This window comes from Amaranthus tricolor, chromosome 6, assembly GCF_026212465.1.
Source record: "Amaranthus tricolor cultivar Red isolate AtriRed21 chromosome 6, ASM2621246v1, whole genome shotgun sequence".
In the NCBI taxonomy this organism is placed as follows: domain Eukaryota; kingdom Viridiplantae; phylum Streptophyta; class Magnoliopsida; order Caryophyllales; family Amaranthaceae; genus Amaranthus; species Amaranthus tricolor.
Window position 1 is genome coordinate 25890281 of NC_080052.1, and position 20442 is coordinate 25910722.

Here is a 20442-nt window from a genome sequence, read left to right on the forward strand (position 1 = left end):
CATGAGACGGTTTCATTTGAGTATTTGTGTTTTACAATCTAACCCTCTTTAAAAATATAGAGCTTATTTTCAGTCCAGCTTTTATTATGTCTTTAGAATGAATCGAGTTAAGGCTAAAAATGGACACAGAACTCGTATAATACATTTAAGATGAAAGAAAAAAAATAACTACAAGTGATAAAGGACAAGTTCTTAAAGCCACCTCAAAAACTCTTATGAATAAATTTAAATCTCTTACTATTTCAAATTAGTGTTTTTTCTATCCAACTTTCCCAATAACAATTATTGGAGTTCTATAGAAATGTATAAATAAAGCTAAACAAGAAGATAAAAGTGCTAATGATTAAATTATATAACATCACAAAACAGGAGTTGAAGGGAGGTTAGATGTTGCTCCTTTATCGGAAAAATTACGTAAAAACAAATTGAGATAGTTTGAACATGTGAAGAGAAAAACTGCAAAATGAAGCAAGTAAAATTTGACTTGTGAGAGCTACATCTCTCCAAGTACCAGATCGGTGATAGAAATAGCTAAAAGCGTAGTATTCACGTTTTAGGCTTCTAATAGTTTGGCTAGCTTTCCTTTTCTTCCAGAGTGCTATTTAGTTTTTTTTCTTTTTTATTTAGTTTACACCTCCAATTTGCTATTGTTATCTAGGCTTGGCAGCAGTTTTAATGTGTATTGTGTGTATTGGAAGTGACATGTGTCTTTCTCAAGCGTGTTGGGTATTAATCACCCTTCTTCTGCAAGAACCTATCCTTTTGGAAAAAAATTAAATGCATGCATTTTTTCATGCTCTCTCCTTGGAGGGAGCACGAATATGATATGTCTGTTTTTATCTTCCCTCAGACTCTAACTTGTGTAGAATACTGAGTTGTTGACTATGACTATAACACAATCGAATGAAGAGCATATTGGAACCAAGAAGGATGACAATCACGACCGCAGGTCCATGGATGCACATCAAGAGTATATAGCTCATAAGAGCTGAAAAGTGCATGTAGTACATATGGATTTTTGATATCAATTCCATATGAAAACGTCTTAAATTATTTTTACTTTTTTTAATTTAAAGAAAAGTTTGTGTTACTCAACGTAAAAGATAAATGATAAAGGAGATGATATTGCGCTTGGCCAGGATCTAAACGGAACCTAAGTGTGTTCGAGCCAAAGGTTTAAAAGCACCAATATTGCATTAGGACTAAAGCTAAAATGAGCTCAAGTGCAGTCATTTTAGGTTTGTATCATGGTCTTAAATCAATATGGGCTTATTTTTTTACCTTTTTGTCAAAAACCGGTGATTGTCACAGAAAAAGTGAAGTTTCCAACACGAAAATGCCTTTCACAAGTATAAGATCGAAGAAAGGGACAAGGGGGCAAGAGTAAAAACATGGGAACACAACTAAAATTCATTACAAATAATAGCAAATCTGAACTCGTACCACTCGCCCGAGAAAAACCTATTTTTGCTATGTAGCTCACACACAACAGGAGCGAACATGCTGTATGGGTATGGGATCGAATAGGTAAAAAAATGTAAGGGAAAAGAAAGGATGCTATACAACTACACAATATCACTTGGTGGTGAGGCGGAAAAAAAATACTCCGTTAGAGATTTTCTCCATAATATCTACACAAATGGCTTTCTCATCCTTTGTTTCCGGTATGGTTGACCAATTTTAGCGATAACCATCTTCATCATCTATAATTGCAAGAGACAATTCCGGTCTCCTCATTCCGATTGATCCTAGCTAGCTTGCCAGTTGATCCACGTGGGTTGTATGGGAAAATGATTCTATGTTCCACGATTCAGGCCTACAAAAAAGTGGCATTTCCCTCGGATATATATCACTGTTCAAAAGGATTCTTCTTCAAAATGCATTATATAGGACGATTTGCATGAGTCACTTACCGGTGAGCTAGGTATTAAGAGGAGGACAACAGCGAGAAAATACAAACAGAATGAAATAGCAGCACCAGCAATGAAATTATGCAACAAACGCCGGTTATCCTTCGTAGGAATGAATACAGTTTTAAGTACATTAGTCAGCTCAAATAGCCGATACGAAACCTGAAAAAGCGAGTAAGTTAAGTATAAACACAGCAACTGGAACATGTTGATTATGAAAAAACAAAGGGATCTATTTACCAAAACATATATAGCAGTTGTAAGCATGAAGTTCAGCAATGGGAACCCTGGAATTAGGGAGAGAAGCCATTTAGGCTGTCCATTGGGCATGTTCGATCTGCACATCAAATTTTAGGTAGTCAGAATGTACATATCTAAACTCCCCATGGGAAGTCAATGTGTCATATACATGCCAGGAACATAGTAAAATGAACTGAAAAAACACAAATGTAATGAAAGATTGCAGGTAGCTTCCTGTTTTTTTCTGCCTGATTTTCTCCAAGAAAACCCCTATTTCATCCCAAACTGTTGTTTTTTAATCATGGGAGAGACAGCATTTGTAAGGATCTAATAACGGATCCCGAACCTTACGGAAGAATACCCATTCTAATTCCCGTAACAACCTTTTTTTAACTGTTCCATTTTGAAACACCAGTTGTGAAACATATAATATGACAGAAATATACCGATTCTCTATTCTTATATCCTCCTCCAGTCTACTGTCTACCCCATTGGCCCATTTTTCATCCGTCAACCTACGTTACTTGGACTCGGAAACTGATGTTAGATACTGGTACGCGTCCAAGTGTCGGATACGCCAAAATATTCAATTTTAGGCCTAAAAAGAAGTGTCTAAGTGCCATACCAATGTCTGAGGATCACAGATCGGACACGGGAACGTGAAACAAAATGAAGAGTCCGAGTAACATAGCCGTCAACCATTGATCCCAAAAGGGCAATTTAGCAGGAATACATCCAATAAAAAAATGTTAAATTTATTTAAGTAGAGAGAAGATACCTTAACCATATATGAAATTGAGATATGTAAGTCTCCAGAGTGACCTTTCCGAGCCATCTGATGACAAAGAGGAAGCATCTTAGAAAAGGCACCACGCTTTGCAGACCTTTCCTTTTTGTGATAAAGCATGACTACATACATTCTAGCGGATCCTAAGGCTTAGATAACTTACGCAAAGAGAGTCAAAGAATAATTACGCAGGTGTTGTGTGAAGTTGCGCAAGCAAATATATACGCTGAAATCAGGAGAAGGCACAAAAAGACAAAAGTATTCATGTCACTCAGCCGCATAACAGGCGAAAGAAAAAATGTGCACATGAGAAACATGGTGGGCTTACGTTATAGGAATCCATGATGTATACGGGTGGTACTTGTTGTATGTGATTTTATCTAGCTTATATATATATTCATACCACAAGTAACCAACCTGAAACACATACAGAGAAACTTAATATAAATATGTAACTGACTTGAAACTTTAAGGCAATTACAATTCACAGGGTAATGCAGCTCACAGTTAATGCAACAGCAACTACTCCAGTTTTGATTATGTTTCTCTTCTTTGGTTCAGATTCTTCTAACTTTTCCATGTATTTTTCGACCTGAAGTAAAGCAATTATGACATATTTAAACGTAAAGCCTACCAAACAGAAAAATATTATTATTATCAAGTGACATAAGAAGAGCACTCTAGAAAGTTACATTTGGATGGTAATAGGCGTAGATCATTCCAATAATCCAGATGTAACGATCAAGCCCAGATCTGAAATGCCATTCATGTATGCGAGGAAGATCTGGTTTTGCAGGATCGGTGTACCCTATTCCAAGGAGTCAATTTAGAAAAACTGATGTCCATTTCAAGTATAACCTCTGCATAGGACTAATGAATCTCTAATAGTTAAGTAGGCATGATGCAGCAAAGGCAAAGTAACGAACCTAAAAAGAACGTGAAAGGACTCCAAATCAAGTCAAAAACTCCAGGGACTTCCCAAACAAGTATAACCACTAGAAAGCAAGAGAGAATCTTCATTGCCATCACCACTGGTACCTCATTGTACTTGTTAAATATACCAAGGGCACCATACACCATAAGTGTGAAGAGCGTATGCATTGGACATATGTAGTATAACATATAATCATTATTCAACACAATGCAGCAAAAAGCAACAAAGAAATTTAGCCGCCACATCATCTGCATGAAGGAAGTAGAGAATGATTTTTCAAAAATATCACCATGGTGGCCAAAAACACAGAACTCCGACCACTTAACCTAAAACTCCGACCACCAAAATGGTCGGAATTCTGTGTTTAGGCTGAACCAGCAAACTTTGATACTTTCGTGGCTGTAATTCTCAAAAAATAAACATTGAGGCTGTAATTCGCATGAAGGAAGTAGAGAATGATTTTAGAAAAATCTCACCATGATGATGACATACATGTACAAATTAAAAATACACAAAACTTCACGATAAACAAAAATTTGAACAGAAAAATATACATCACCTGAGCAAAGCGGGCCAGGCTGAAATCCTTCCTTATGTAGTAATAAGAAAAATTTCCGAAGCCAGTCATCCAAACATATGCAGCAATGAACACACGTATAGCATTATAGATCTCCGTAGCAGCAAAATAATGATACATCAAAAAGAGAACCTGCCATTTCAAATGTGTGTACATAATTAGAAGATCGCTTAAAATACTTTAAGTGTCGATATCATATGAGGTTCCTTATAAGTATTATCTTGCAGACAATCAGTATTCACAAGCACATAAAAGGATGGTATTCACATGGAAATGATCTTAGGATTTCCCAAGATATATTAATTTCTGATATCAAACCATAGCTAGATATCAGTTGTGGACAGTATTATCCAATTATATATACCCAGCAATATAAGTGTCTCACTTACGTTTGACCCATCCGTTTATGTAGTGAATATTCAAAACCTAAACAGCTCTCCACCACCACCATCAAACCATAATTACTCAAAGGACGGATAAAAGTTGATAATAGCCCTGATTTTTGTTGACTTATTTCGAACAATAAATTTTACTTTATACCCATAACATAACAAACATATGTAGTGGAATTGCAGTAATATAACTGGTAAAATCTAATTCTCCATGGGGAAATTTCTCTTTTGTAAACAGATATAACAAGAATCGTATCTAGAATATACTTGCCTGCATCCAACCCTTCCACTCCTCAGTCTGGTGTCGATTCAGATAAAGTATAGACTTCCCAGAAAAAGCTGATTTGTCTTGGTGTTTCTTGAGCGAAGTCATTGCTGATACAATGATCAAGAGTGCGTAGAGAAACAAGAAAAGATCACGATTGTAATTCTGCCAAAAGTACAAAGTAAATATCTATCACGTAAAAGGGAACAAGTACACCCAATACGAGAATGATAGTAAGTCCTCATAGTATACATAAGAGCCAAAGCACCGCTTTGTAAAGCTTCCAAAATATAAGCTTAGTGATAGCTCTCACATGATGTAAAAGAATACAGCTTTGGTAGAGTAGCAAGTATAATTAGCCATCCATCGACTTCGTGACATAATATGCTTTGCAAAGTGCTAAATCTCAACTATAAACACGCTACATTTGATCATTCATACAACAATCCAGCAAAATGAAAACCAAGATTTCAAAAGAACTAATATACTATAACTTGAAAAACTTAAAATTATTACATGTATGCACTCACTATTGTCATTTTCATATTTACCAGCCCCAATATTGGTAGTCAACATTTTTTCTCCAATTAGAACTGAAAGGACATGATACACCAGATGTTTTTAGAACAACCATGGAAAAGTATAGCAATATCACATCATATTCTCTCAAAACAAACTCAATTACACAAAAAAAATCCCAGATACCCTACAGTCTGCCTACTGTTGATCCTAAAAGTACATAAAAATACATATTTACCAGATCCTACAAGCATGTTGTTTTACACAGAAATAACATGCAACTTAAGTGGATAGTGGTTTACAGCTTTGATCAAAAGGGTTTTCATCATGGGCAAAGCAAAGCTACATGTGGGGTTGTGGGCGAGCCTCCTGGTCCAAACTCGTGGCCCATTGTATTTTTAACTCGGGCTCCCTTACTAATTTGTAATATATGCTATAATTGTTGGTTAGATATCACAAAATCAAGTACAATTAAGTGGTCAAAGTAGTAGAAATGAAGGTCCATGGTTTGAATCTCAATATTAGCTACAAGCCTACTACTTTAATTTTAATTTCTTTTTTAAGACTATTATTTGATAGAAATCTTGTCTTCAAAGACACTCAAGTAACACTTATTGACAGCTTCACATCCTCCCAATTTTTCAAGTCCCAAATTATACTCCCTCCAATTCATTTCTAATTCTCCCATTAACTTTTCACACTCTATCCAATGCACTACTTCAATCCTAAATATCTCTAATTGTGCTTGATCAAAAATTATAATAAGATGATAATAATAAAATTTACATTGAGAAAAAAACAAAAAAAATTCCATTTGATAATGTTTTAACCTATAGATTAAGTATAAAACACTAAATGATTAGGAGTGATCTATTAATAGTGTTTAGAGAGCAAATGCTTAAAGTGAATTGAAGAGAATAAATTTTTTCCATTTACAAACAAAAACTTACAACTTTATCTTGTTTTTATCTATGCTTTTAGCTATTATATGATCACAACAAGAACAATACCAAAGCATTAATCCCAAAAAATTAGGGTTGGCTTGCTAGTACATCAATCATTAGACAATAATTTTTTGCTAGCGTATCGACAATCCCCCCAATTCAAAATCCTAGCTTTGCCCCTGGTAAGAAGAAGAAATTTTAAAACTTTTGAAAGGAACAAATATCTCACAACAAAAACTATTGTTTTTCTTATGTGTTGTCACTTATTAGTGGGTACATTTATAGAAAGGATTCTAAGGTTACATATCTAAAATCATATTTCCCCATGTTAGGTTAATAGAACAAGCAAATGTTAACAGTGGCGAAACTTGGGTCAAAATTTAAGAGGGCGTAAAATAGGACACTGAAAATGGGTAAATAAACAAGGAGACAAAGGTTTCAACCCTTGACCTCTTAGTTATAAAACCATTAACTTGTCCTCTAACACAACCATCATTATATGAATATTTAAGGTGTCAACAATAAAGGTAAAATGTGAATTTGAGAAAAATGAATGATACCTTAGTAGAAAATCCCAGAATATTTGTCCGGTCACAGATATAGAAATACACCAAAATCATCCCAAACTCAGCCCTATCAGATTAAGAGTCGTGATAAGTGGATGTAAGGTGAAAGAGCTAGAGGTATCAAAAATAAGAAGCAAATAAGAATTCATAGCTTTCTAAAAGTTTATTGCTTACATGGCTCTCAAGGTAGCTCGGTTCTCCATCAGAAAAGCCTCATCCATTGTCACAAACCTAAAGTGTATTAAGGTAGAATGACAAAAGTCTGTGAACCCAGAACTTGGAACCTAAATTGAAGAAAGCATAAGATCAAGAGAGCTACCTTATCAAGCTTGATTTGATTGACAAAGAAGCAGACTTTTGTGATGCTGTTTTCGAAAGGCCCCCTTCCAAAAGTACGGCTCGGTCATCGTCCTTGGCCTCATTTCCCAATTCAAGAAGGTTATTATCTGAATGACTGACATGGGAAGATAATATGATCAATGGAAGACACATAGACATATAAAGATCAATGTCACTTTTAGTTAGCACAAGTCAAAATCAAGTAAACTAAAATATCAAAAACAAAATATGCAAGTGATCTAAAGCTGGCACTAATCACTAGTCTCTCGGAACAAGGACTGATCATCTCCCATATTATATAATTATTTGATAGGTTACGAAGACAAAAAACCCTTTCTTAATGCAGCAAAGTTTTTATGGTTCTTTAGTTTTAGAAATATAACAGAGTAGTGAAATGATTCATCAAAACATATACATATATATAATCAGATGTTTCCTATCAAGGTCAATTGGAAACAACTTTCGTTATAACAAGGATAAGGTTGCGTAATGTTCAACCCCTCCAAACCTTGCCTAGGAGGAAGCCTACGTAGGATTCACTTCTGACATTGGGGACCTGGGGTAATCAAATGTTATCGTACAAAGATAGATATTAACAAAGCACTACGTTGGGGACAAAGAACTATAACAAACCTTTACTCAAGTGAACAAAAATGATGTAAAACATGACCCAGAAGACTGAGAGGCAGTGATTGCAAATCTTGGAGAAAACTAATAAATGTCCAGAAATACCATGATTTATAACAAAGAGGTGTTTGCATAAACAAATGGACAAATACGCTCAATTATCTGAGATTCTAGAAAAGAAAAAAGGTGGAGAAAAGGACCACAAGAAAACATACGAGTGCTCTGACTCCCAAAAGAAAAAAGAATTACATATCTAAACTAACACCAAGAAAAAACTTCAAATGGCATTCCCACGGATATTGAAATCCTTCTCTCTCCCAAAGAAATAAGCCTAGTACACGGTAATTGCAACACATTATCCAAATTAATCAGTAATTAGTTCAACAATCACAACTTTGCACCCATTGAAATAGGCAACTGTTAAAGCTGAACTGTGTGATCAAACTACAAAATGACCATATCAACTGCACGAAAAGCAGTCACAAGCAACTGAAAAGGCCTATCTTAAGATTGAATCTGATAATTACCCTGCTTTATTGTCATCTATATGCCTAGATATTATCAATGGATCCCTCAATCTGCAAGTGGGTCATATATGTCAAGACCCCCGACCTGCTGGACAAGATTAAATACAAAACTTTTCTTTTGAATCGCTATGTCGTTATAACTTTACTAAGAGTTAGAGCATCCACAATGCTAGTAATCCATAAAATTTCTCCTTCCCTTCTCCCAAGTGCCACCTTATTTTCCACTAACTTCACTCCACACCCTATTCATTTCTCATCTATTACCTGACAACGTTAAGCTGTTGGCATCCAGAATCCATTCCATCTCTTCTTTTTGGAAGACCCCATTTTATTTTCCTCTTTAAAATGTTTTGAGGTTTAACTTTTAATTTTTTGTGAACACTAATATTATTTTCTTGATATCCAAAATCATATAAATGGTCGAAAATAACGTTTTAAAGCTACAAAAATTACAGCCATCTGGAAACATTGGTACAAACCATGTGAGTTAAGTTTCTATAGAAAAGAATAAGTTTTGCAGTAAAGAAACAAGTGGACACCTATAGTTGGACCAAATCAATTTTTCAATAGAAAAAATTAAAGCATCTTCTGTAAATCCAACTGGTGCAAGAAGATTGACTATGCATTTGGAAACCCTCTAGGTGATAGCAACTAGAAAAAATGGGGAGCTTCCCAAACTGGAGGAAAGGAAGGAATATGGAGATGACCTAGCAATTTGGATACATAAAAACCAAACTTCAGAAGCAAGAGTGCAAGAGGAAGACACATTCATTTCATCCGACAAGCAACTTTCTAATATTAGATGAGGGTGACCTACTTTCCTTGAACCACAAACTCCAAAGCAATACTCCAAAACCAATTAAAATTTCAATGCTAGCATTTCTACTGGCTACAAGTTCAAATAATCTGATAGGTGAAAGAACCTCCAAGAACTAAAATTTAGGAGCATCACCAAAACTCAATGCTCACGTCAAACATGATGTTTTCACTTCATTTTCAATCTTCTGGTGTCTAAACAATTACAACTATGAGAAAACTGACATCTGCTATTCTGCAAGGCTTGGGTCATCAAAGACAAAAAAAAAAAAAAAAAAAAAAAAAAAAAAAAAAAAAAACACACAAAAAGGTGAAACATGGACCACAAAGACGAAACCTTATAAATCAAAAAAGATCATCAAGCCAAAATCAAGCTAGTTTGAAAGAGAAAGGAAATGAACAAAGCAGCAGGTGAACAAGAAAAGATGCATGGAAAATAGAACAAGATTCAAAGAACTTATGGGTAGAGTCTATAATTATTTTGAATACTGATTTTCTAATCAAGGTTCTATACACTTGAAGGGTGTGCTAAGTGTACAGAATGCAGGAATACTGTCATATCATGCATACAAATGGGAAAAATATATTTTAACAATCTTGTGCAAATGCATCAGACTTTAGACATGTAGATTTTGATTACAATCAAAATATCAGTTTCCATTTTTAGAGTAGAAACTCAAGGAAGAGGGACTTACACTTTAGAGTGAGATGAAGACTTCTTGTACTCCAAAATCTCGGAGTAGACCCAAGCAACCAAAATAGGAATAAATCCAAGAAGAAATGATATCTGCAATTACAGCAGTAGGGTTCCATTATTCCAGACACACACAAAAATAAATGAAACTCGACATGAGAGGAAAGGTATCATATCACAAAAGAACATATGCATTTTCAAGCATAAACTACAGCTATCAAAAACAGTTAAGTAACAAGGTTACTAAGTGGGATTTCATTATGAAGCCAAAAAACACTTTTGAAGCTCAAGCTGCCCATTTCACAAACTCAAAGAAACTCTAGCCGAAACATTATCTTCAAAAGCCAGCACGTTACTTAACCCTTGAGGAAATTTAAAAGTCACAAGAAAATCATTTCCTTCAACATAATTCTATGTAATTTAAAAAAAAATTACATATACATCTAACTTAATTTTATGTATTTGTAATTTTTGTGTTACCACAACTTTTAATTGTATAAATTGAGATACTGCTATGACTTGGTATTTGGGGATAATGGTTTACGAAGGGGTAATTAGGTAATTACAATATTAGGAGTAACTTGGAGAATAAGCTAGTTTTAAGTGTTAGTTTTCTTATAAATAAAGGGAATTAGAGACTCATTAGCATCAAGAAATCAGTAAACACATTGTGGGTGGGTTTTATACTTATTAGGAGATCTCAAGCATCTCGAATAGCTTGATCTATCGTTTCTTGTTATGCTTTTAGGGTTGTAATCTTTCTTTTATCATCCAATCAATAGCATAATTTCTCTTTTTGTCCTTTTAATCTTTCAATTCCAATTTTATTGTTTTAGTGAATTAATCAGTTCATAGCAAACATGGTATCAGAGCCGGACTCAGAGTGCGTGACCTACAGAGTGGGTGGCTTGCGGAATGGGTGGCCTGGAAGAGCCAACCGTGACCCAATGCAGCCGAGACCCAACAAGGACGTTGGCCTTATGGGGGGTCGATTGTTATTGTCCATTGCAAGGTATGGGACTTGTCCCACATCGGTTGTAAAGTGCAATTGGTGCGGGGTTTATAGGCAAATGGGCTCTCTCACCTAATAGGCTAGTCTTTTGGGTGAACTATCCTGTTTGTCCTACAACAGATACATTCAAATTTCATTTCAAGATTTCAGCCTCACCTTTTTCACTCTTATACAACATCGAATTTACACAATAAAAGGAGCCACCATCACTTGGTTCAAAAAAATGAAACAACTTATTTGGTTAGGTGAAGTGCCTATAAGCAAGTACTTCCAAGAAAATTACAATTTTGAATGATTTAGAGAGAGCAAAAGGGAGTTTGAAAACTAACAGCTTCATCTTCATGGAAATCAACATTAATTTCCTTCTTTATTATTCCGGTCACAAAACAAAAAGAAAGTAAACAATACAACATGGCAAAGATCCAATTCCATATAAAGGTCTCCATTTTTTTTAAAAAAACTTTCAAATACAAATCTTTTCCCAAACTTAAGTTTAAGCTTGCAGACAAAGATAGGATAAAAACTTATGATGAAAAAATTTTAATGAAATGGTCAAGTCCCCCTACAATCATACTTTCTAACATGACTACTTTAATTCATCATAGGTGTACAATCTTCCTCACCCTCTTTTTAAATCCCCCTAAGTTCCAACTAAATATCTTCCCTACCATATACCTTGTCGTTGAACATGCTCAAATTATCTTAAACGAATATCTCTCATCTTCTCAAAATTTGCAACTCCTAAACTCTTTTATACGTTTTCGTTTTAAATCCCATCCCTCAAAGTATGTATGCTCATACATTTAAGCATTCACATTCCTGCTATTCCCATCTTCCTAGAATGATTCTTTCTAAAACATAAAGCTCAACATTCTGCTCCACAATGGTCGTACGTTAAAACATTCCCTTTAACTTTAGGAATGCGCCTCAATCACGTAATATCTCAATAGTTAATCTCCATTTTACTCATCCACATTCCACACTTAATATTAAGGGTTAAATCTTATTGGATATCTCCACTATTCTAATATACAGACCCAAGGTATTTGAAGCATCCACTGAAGCAATTTCTTTATCTTCAACTTTATAGTGACTTTACTTATCAATGACACTTCAATACTCCCATGATCCCATCTCACTCCTACTTAAGTCCAAATGGGATAAATAATAAGGATATGAGGGAGTATATTTTTTATTTTAAATTTCTAAACACTTATCGAAGTACGCTAATGAAACATACTTCTATAACAAAACAACGAATCTTTCATTTCAAATCAACTATAAATCTGAAGCAACCACTTGATCAAACTGGCAACACTCGCCCGATTTCGGATTTAGCATCCAAATCTCATTGACGTATTAGGAATCTATATAGGTTCTTTAGAAGCAGGAAATTAGAATCAGGATTCAAGAGTACAACTAAAACACTGTAAAACAGAAACTTATACAAATCCCCTCACCTTGATCAAAAATAATCTGAAATTTTACAGGCTACTGACTATCCACTATCTACATACAAAATCGAAACGACAAGAATGCCAAAAGCCTGCTTAATTCTAAAAGATTGGAGCAAAATACATGAATCAAAAGTTCAACTTAATATTATGCAACCCAATAAATCATAGATTAATAAATACAAGTAAGATTACACCAAATAACAATAGCAGAACATACCTGTCCAGGGGTAATTGGCCCAGAATCCACCATGGCGATTCTCCCCACTGATCAACTCAATCTCACACTGCTCACAACACAGAAATGCATACATCAATCGAATAGTCAATCCAGAACTTGAAACTCACCAAAAAAGAATCAATGAGATCAAACTCAAAGCTCAACTGAAAAGTACCAAGACAAAGAGAGATTAGAGAGGGGAGAACCGTGAAAACACAGACGTAGATCGTTGAATTTGAGTGATAGTAAATAAAAAAAAAGGTATTAATACGAATTGAACCCTAAAGACCCGCCAAATTTAGAAACGAAAGAAAACCCGGAATACAGTTAACAGAGATCTGGGTATTGTGAGATAGTAGTCGCTTAAAGAAGAGAAAAAATGGGGGAGGAGCGTGAATGTCAAAGAATGATGGTGGGTTTTGTTAGCTTGTGTAATACTCCGCCATTGATGTTGAGATCAGCAGCTGTGTTCGGATTGGAAAATAATAAAATTTGTGCGAGTTTGGTAGTGAACGATGATCGTTGGTTGGTGTCATTTAAATGTCGGTTTATTGCAATTTGCAAGTGTTTCTTTATTTTGCAATACAATCATTTATTAATTATAGTTGTAAAAAAGTCGTGTCAAGTTTAATGTTTATGAGTTTAAGCCACTAAAAATGTTAATTCATCTTTCTCCTCGTTGCCTTTTTTTCTTTGTTAATTTCTCTAATGTTTAGTTTCAACAATCACAATTTCACTCTCATTATCCTAAGAAAAAGCATGAGGTGAAAATGTACAACAATTTACCAATAACCGTAAGTAGAGGATATTTGATAAATCAGCTTATTGGAAAAAATTAGCTGATTGGATCAATTTGCTTGTTTATAAGGTTAAACAAATTACTCTCTCATATTCACTATTATTGTTTCATTTTTTTTTATACTATTTATCGATACTTTTAATTTTGATTTTATTCTTAATCTATAAGTCAAAACATAGTCAAGTGGGGTTTTATCTGATTCAATTCAATGTAAATTTTTATCAACATCAGTGTTTTATAATTTTTAATTAAACACAATTTGAGATATTGATGATTGAATATGTGTATTAGCAAACGTGTAAATACCAAATGAGAAATAAGTAGTGAAAATAAGGGAGTAAAATAATGCAGTAATGACCTTACCACTTCAATTCTCAATAATTATCATATCATATCATAATATATAATTTACTGTTATATTAATATAAATGTGGTGAATGATTTATTTAGAAATATAAAAAAAATAATTCTCAAAAATTGTCATATAATAAATTGTGTACAATTTATTTATTTTGTTATGACAAGATAGATTGAGGAATGAATGGAATAAGTGAGAAACAAATTCAAAATTTTTTCTCAAATTGATACTCCTTCCTATTCTTCACAAATGTCTTATTTGCTTTTTGGACACTGTTCATCTCTTACTCTTAATTTGTATTTTATTATTAATCTATAAGTTAAAGTATAATCAAGTGAAATCTTGTTTGATTCGTCTCAATACAAGGATTATTTATATCAACTTTTCTTAATTTTTAATTATGCACAATTAGAGATATTAAAAATTGAATAAGTATATTGGATAAAATGTATAAAGCAAATGAAACAAAGGAGTATATATCCTCAATTATGTGTGTAAATTGAAAACTTAGATTTAACACTTTGATTGGACCGAGAAATTTACATTAATCCAAATACAAACTTGAAAGTTGCAATGCCCTTGTCCATACTTGCATTTCCTTTAGAACTACTAACAATATGCATCAACAACCTACGTATGAAAAATGTTGCCAATAGACATTATAACTTATCTGCCGTCATTCAACTCTTTCCAGACTTCAATCATAGCTTATTTGAGCGAGATTTACAATGTATAATGATGATGATCTACCTAGACGCATGCCGATTAACTGCACCATCAAGAAAACGCTACAACTCTTCCAACCCGTCTCGTGTACTTCAGGAACGATCACTATTGCTTAACCGAAATTTGGCCTAGTGAAAACATGTCAGAGATGGACGCAATCTGTTTGAAGCTGGGGAGGAAAGTGTGATGTTCACAAAACAAAATGTGCACCGGATAGTCTGAAAAGTCGAGCCCTCTTTTTGAGTCCTATACTGTATCGCGGTGATGACTGTGCATAAGATCAGCAAGAGTAATTTTCCCACAATTGCCAGAATCCAGCTGATCAAATTTCTTGCAAATCAAAAGGATATCTTTATCTGATACCTTCCCCATTTCCTTCAATTTGTAGATTACATACTCTGACTTACTGCAAAACCAAAGTATAGATCAGAAATCCGTTAACCCCTTTTCGTAATTATAAACTGATGACAGATTGATAGTAAGACGTGAACCTAAAACCCGATCTTTGCACACATCAACATCTCAAACAATGAATAAAACCGATACACGATTGGGAATTAAGAGAACGCGGTTTGGTCGATTACATGCTGACATTTGACAACATTATCTACTATCTCAAGTTCTCAACCTATATATCTCATTTTTTTCAGAGTATTTTCTTTATTCCTAAACTTAAAGTCTAACCATAGTGCAAAAGCGCGGCTTTTTTACACATTTACAACACGAGCATGAGATGTGATGTGATGCGACCTTGTTTTAGCACTATGATGTCAACTACGATGTTTCTCGCCCTATTTTTAGATCTCTCGAGTCTAAGGTTTCAACTTTCTATATTTCCTACCAATTCGACAATATTCCGTCGTTGCACACGCCCAAGGCATCATAAAACAAACGTGTGCTCAGGTTTAGTACAGATCATAACAAATTTTCCAGGTCAACCAAGGTATGGTTAAATTGAGAAAATCCGATACCTAACATGCACTTATCAAGACCCGATTGAGCCTAAGAGCTAATCATCATGTCGTGTGGCTATAGTGGAATCATATAGTCAAGTTAGGAAGTCCATGTTAGAGTCTGATCACTGATGTAAGCAATTCATGTTCAATGTGACAAAGAACAAATATAGAGTTGAATGTTCCCATCCCTAGTTCATCACATGTCTCTTATGGCAACATGAGGTCGAATAAGCTAATAATGTTATACTTAAAAGGAGCAAGATATAGTGCTGCGCAAGACATTTAAGATAGAAAAACTCAAAAAAAGGATCCATGTTTTTCACAACTCTAAGATCAGCATGTTAAACCGTGACAATTCGTCATATAATCACCTCTAAGCCCTAATCGTGTGGACACACCCACTGAGAACCCATGAACTCGGGCTCACAAATTCGGGGGTAATGAGCATTGACTTGAACACTCACTTGATGTTCAGGACAGGTTAACAACCGAGCTACAAACGTTCAAAGATTTTACTAGAACCTTAACAACAAAAAGGAAACCAAATGAAAAAAAAACATTTTAACAAAGAAAAAAAGTTCTATTAGACCTCAAAGCCAGTAAAGAAGGAAATCTTGTGAGTTAAATCGAATCTACATCTTCTTCCCATCTAGGGTAAAGCTAGGAAAGCCTTCTAAAGGATTTTTTAAGAAAGCTATAACATGTCATACATATGACTTCACCCTCATAATAAATTGTCGTTTTGTGATTATTTTGTATTAGAAAAAAAAATTAAGTATAACCTCATCACTCATTGTGAGATTTGCTCTAGAACATAGTTTAAGGCAAGGACAGAACATCATAAATCAAGATCACATGATAATTGTCATTTAGTGAACTAAGATCCAAGATCCAAGATCCAAGAACCAACCAGCTTGAAAATCTGTTTACTTTTGTAAATCACGTCTCTAAACCAAACCTAGGACAAGGCCAATTATCCACAATCACACCGACTTCTTAACAAAAACAGCTTAAGTTAGTGTCGCATGATTCGCTAATCTTCTCGAGAATCACGAATCAAAAAGAGCAAATTATTGTTGGTTTTGGGCTATTTTTGGACAAATTTGAGTGAATTGCGAATTAAAAAAGCGAATTAGCCAGTGAATTATAATGCACTGGCTTAAGTATATGATCTTCTTCCATTAAGAAACATCATTTAGAGATGGAAGTTTCCAAGGTTTCAATCAGAACTCCTACCACAAGCGACTATGTCATCACTGAAGCGAAAGGAGCTATTTTATTGGTAAGAAGAAGGAAACGTGTGTGACTGAGAGCCCGATTCTTGAGGATGGCAGGCTAGCAATGCTTCATTCGAGGCCTTATTAACACTTCCTATTCATTTAGGGACTAAAGTGGACTTCCCAACACGAATGCAGCAATCGTGATCGGATTGTGCACAACAACTAGAAGTTCTTCAACTTAGAGATTTATAGCATTTGTGACGGTTGGTCGACAAGGAAACAACTACAACGAGAGTTTCCGCTGATACAACAACAATAATGTCAAAGCCTTAATTCAAAAATATTGGGTCAAATCGTCCACATGAACATATATTTTCTAAGAAATCACAAACAAAACTTTCACTTCCACCAAAATCCAAAGTCCCAATATAGCAAGATCGCCAAACCAATGAAACGGCACAAAACAACATACAAAACGAACGAAAAAGCCTACGTTAGAATCAAACTCGCAATCTTTTACAAAGAATCCAAGATAACATAATTAGCAAGCAATTTGACTAAAACTTCACATAAGAGAACAAAAGGCAATATCAAATCTTACCTCACAAAACCATTGTTATCCATATCAGCAGCAAGGAATTGTGAAATGGTCATGTCCTGACCAAGCACCCTTTTCGCCAACAACCGATTACGCTTATCGATTCGAGCCTCGGCCAAGTAAAGAAATGCCCTAGCAACAGCAAGTGTAGACACAAGCAACCATACAGAAGCAAAACTACGCCCAAACAAAGATGTAAATGCCCTATCACCATAACCAACAGTAGTAACAGACATAACTGACAAATAAAATGAATCAACCCATCCAAGTTTCTCAATAAAATGCACAAAACCAGCCCCAATTCCAATACATAAAACTACAACACCTAATGCTAAACCCACCTTCATTCTAATCCTCATTCTACCTTTCTTTACATCAACAAGCACAGATTTGGCTTGATCCTCTTGTTTTCCAGCCTTAACAGTTCTAAGAAGATAACTTTCTTGTAAATCCAACACATAAGTAACCATCCCACTAAGCAAAATATCAACAAACCCAAATCCAACTAAAACAAATAAAATTGAGAACATTTTAGTTGTAGTTGAATTAGGTGTAATATCCCCATAACCAATAGTACACATAGTCACAATACAAAAATACAAAGCATCAAGAATTGGGTGAGTTTCCCTTACTGAAAATTGTTTTCTATTAAACCAATATATAAGAATCCCAAATGATAAATAAACTAAAAGTAACATAAAAGCTTGTATAACAATAGATTGAGAAATGGGTTGTGGGTTTTTCTCTTTGTGTTTGTTAAAATCATTTAAAACAGCCATAGCTGGGGCAGTTCTTGACCTATGAAGATTGGTTTTCTTGCATTTGTAATTGGGATCAACTAACCATTGTTTTTGTGGCTCATTATATGATGGAAATTGTTCTTGTTCTTGTTGTTGATGATGATGATGATCTTGGGGATCAAAAAGAAAAGAAAGATGATGAAATTCTGAAGGGGAAGGTGGTAATTTAGGAGGAGATGAAAAGGAAAGAGCTTCCAATAGAGAAGTAGAAGGAGTATGCTGAATAGTAACAGGTGATTCTCTAGGAGAGGGAAGAGAAGGACCAAATATGAGAAGATCTTTGAACTCATAAGGAGTTAAAGAAATGGAAGCTTCTTCATTTTCAGGAAGCCTAGGTAAAGTTAAAGGCGGGGGTGGGGGAGGTACTTGTTGCCTCAACAATGGTAGAAAATGGTCTTCCTCCATATGGGTGTTTTAGAAAATTGGTATTAGATGGGTTTTGGCGCCATGGAAATGGTTCAAGCTTCAAACTTTTAACCACAAAAGGGTTTTCTCCTACAAACCCATGAAATAAAATTAGAAAATGGAAGATTTTGTTGAAGAAATTGTTAAGAGAAAGGGTTAAAGGTAGTACCTTTACAATCAAAAGAAAGGTTTTTTTTTATTTGGATATAAGAAAATTGCTTTTAAATGGGTTTTAGCGCCATAGAAATGGCTCAAGCTTCAAACTTATTACCAAAAATGGGTTTTTTCTTACAAACCCATGAACTAAAATTAGAAAGTGGGAGATTTTTGAAGAAATTGTGTAGAGAAAGTCCTAAAAATGGTAACTTTACAATCAAAAGAAACGTTTTTTGTGTAAAACTCAGAAATTAATGAATTGAGAGTCATTTGAAGAATAAAACAAGTATGATTGGGCAGAAAAAGTGGCGAGTGAATTGTTGATGGATAAAATTGAGTTTTTAAGGTTGCAATTTCAAAAGGGTACTAAATTTGTTGATTAGGGTATATAATTTTTATTCTGAAAATAATAATACAGGTAAAGATGATGATAAAATCGAAGGGAGAAAGAGAATAATTAATGGGGATTAGATAGAAAATAAATGATTTGAGGGAAAGAAAAAAGAAAAATGGTTGAATAAGAAAAAGAAATCAGTTAAACAGTTACAGGTTGAGGGCCAGGTGAGGGGGAAGAGAGAAGAAAGGGGTCCACATACCCAAATGACATTAATACTTCTATGATGCAAATTGGCAATCGTTTCTTTGTGGCTCGTAATTCGCATCACCTCCCTGGGTTTTTAAAGACGTGTTAAGTTAGAAGTTCTAAAATATTGGAAAATGATAAATATTATTCTTTAAGAGTCTTGACATATCGAATTATTTTAATAAATAATAGTTAATTATATAATAATATTTACTAAATTATTTATTATAGCTATTCTATTTACTTAATTTATAATTAGATTTGTTTAGTGAATGAAAAAATTAATGTATTTCTCAGTAAATAATTTTAAAAAAACATTAGTAATTATTTTTTGATTTAAAAAAGGCATATATTTAGTAAATTTGATTGTGCCATTATTAGAAATTATTTTTATATATATTTTGTACTAATAAATTTGTGCATAGGACGAGTTTCTATACTAGTATTTAATAAAGAGTTTTAAGTCTTAACTATTCACTTGATTTTTATATATTAAAATTGATTTATACTGATTGTAAACTAATTAAAATTAATTTTTACTAATTGTAACAGACTTTTATTGATTGAAATTGATGTTTACTGATTAGTAATTATTTTTAAAAAGATAAACAAAATAAGGCCTAAACTATATTGAGATGCAACTTGACTACATTTTTGGTAAATTTTGATTTATGAGTAACAGTGTGACAGCTCACTTAGTTGTTGGTATATTAAATAATGATAATGAGAATGATTTTTAGAGTAAATTTTTTTGAAACGTATAATGTCAATACCATGATCATAAAAATTAATCATAGTTTTTTTTATCATTTTTCAGTACCACCTAATACATCTTTTCAAATGACGATGCGTTCAAATAAATTTTATAGAGAAAATGAAATGATTGAAATAAAACGAGTATAACATTAAATTTAATAGAATTAGTTTTTCAAATTCATTTTGACAATTTAATACGGATCACTAAATGTATTGTAACTACTTTATTAATAATGATACCTTTTTGATTTTGCACAATATT

The 20442-nt window shown here is 33.9% G+C and overlaps 2 protein-coding genes across 5 annotated transcripts; both read right to left on the minus strand.

Annotated features, from left to right (window-relative positions):
* Positions 1 to 1394: 1394 nt before the first annotated feature.
* LOC130814512 (protein REDUCED WALL ACETYLATION 3-like) lies at positions 1395 to 13412 on the minus strand. 4 transcript variants are annotated; one of them, XM_057680607.1, is made up of 17 exons: positions 13030 to 13412; positions 12824 to 12890; positions 10139 to 10230; positions 7454 to 7588; positions 7309 to 7365; positions 7129 to 7201; positions 5112 to 5270; positions 4431 to 4580; positions 3864 to 4119; positions 3630 to 3745; positions 3443 to 3529; positions 3266 to 3354; positions 3101 to 3163; positions 2929 to 2985; positions 2151 to 2247; positions 1914 to 2072; positions 1395 to 1816 (listed from the first exon to the last, which is right to left on the minus strand). In XM_057680607.1, exons 2-17 carry the CDS (start codon positions 12854 to 12856, stop codon positions 1811 to 1813), a joined length of 1629 nt encoding a protein of 542 aa, XP_057536590.1. In that variant the 5' UTR covers positions 12857 to 12890; positions 13030 to 13412; the 3' UTR covers positions 1395 to 1810. The 4 variants fall into 4 exon arrangements, with proteins under 4 accessions (XP_057536590.1, XP_057536587.1, XP_057536589.1 ...); XM_057680604.1 differs by having other exon boundaries at positions 12999 to 13412; XM_057680606.1 differs by having other exon boundaries at positions 12989 to 13390.
* A 988-nt stretch (positions 13413 to 14400) lies between these two features.
* Positions 14401 to 19487, minus strand: LOC130814513 (two-pore potassium channel 3-like). The gene is made up of 2 exons (XM_057680608.1): positions 17484 to 19487; positions 14401 to 15112 (listed from the first exon to the last, which is right to left on the minus strand). Exons 1-2 carry the CDS (start codon positions 18683 to 18685, stop codon positions 14953 to 14955), a joined length of 1362 nt encoding a protein of 453 aa, XP_057536591.1. The 5' UTR covers positions 18686 to 19487; the 3' UTR covers positions 14401 to 14952.
* Positions 19488 to 20442: the final 955 nt, after the last annotated feature.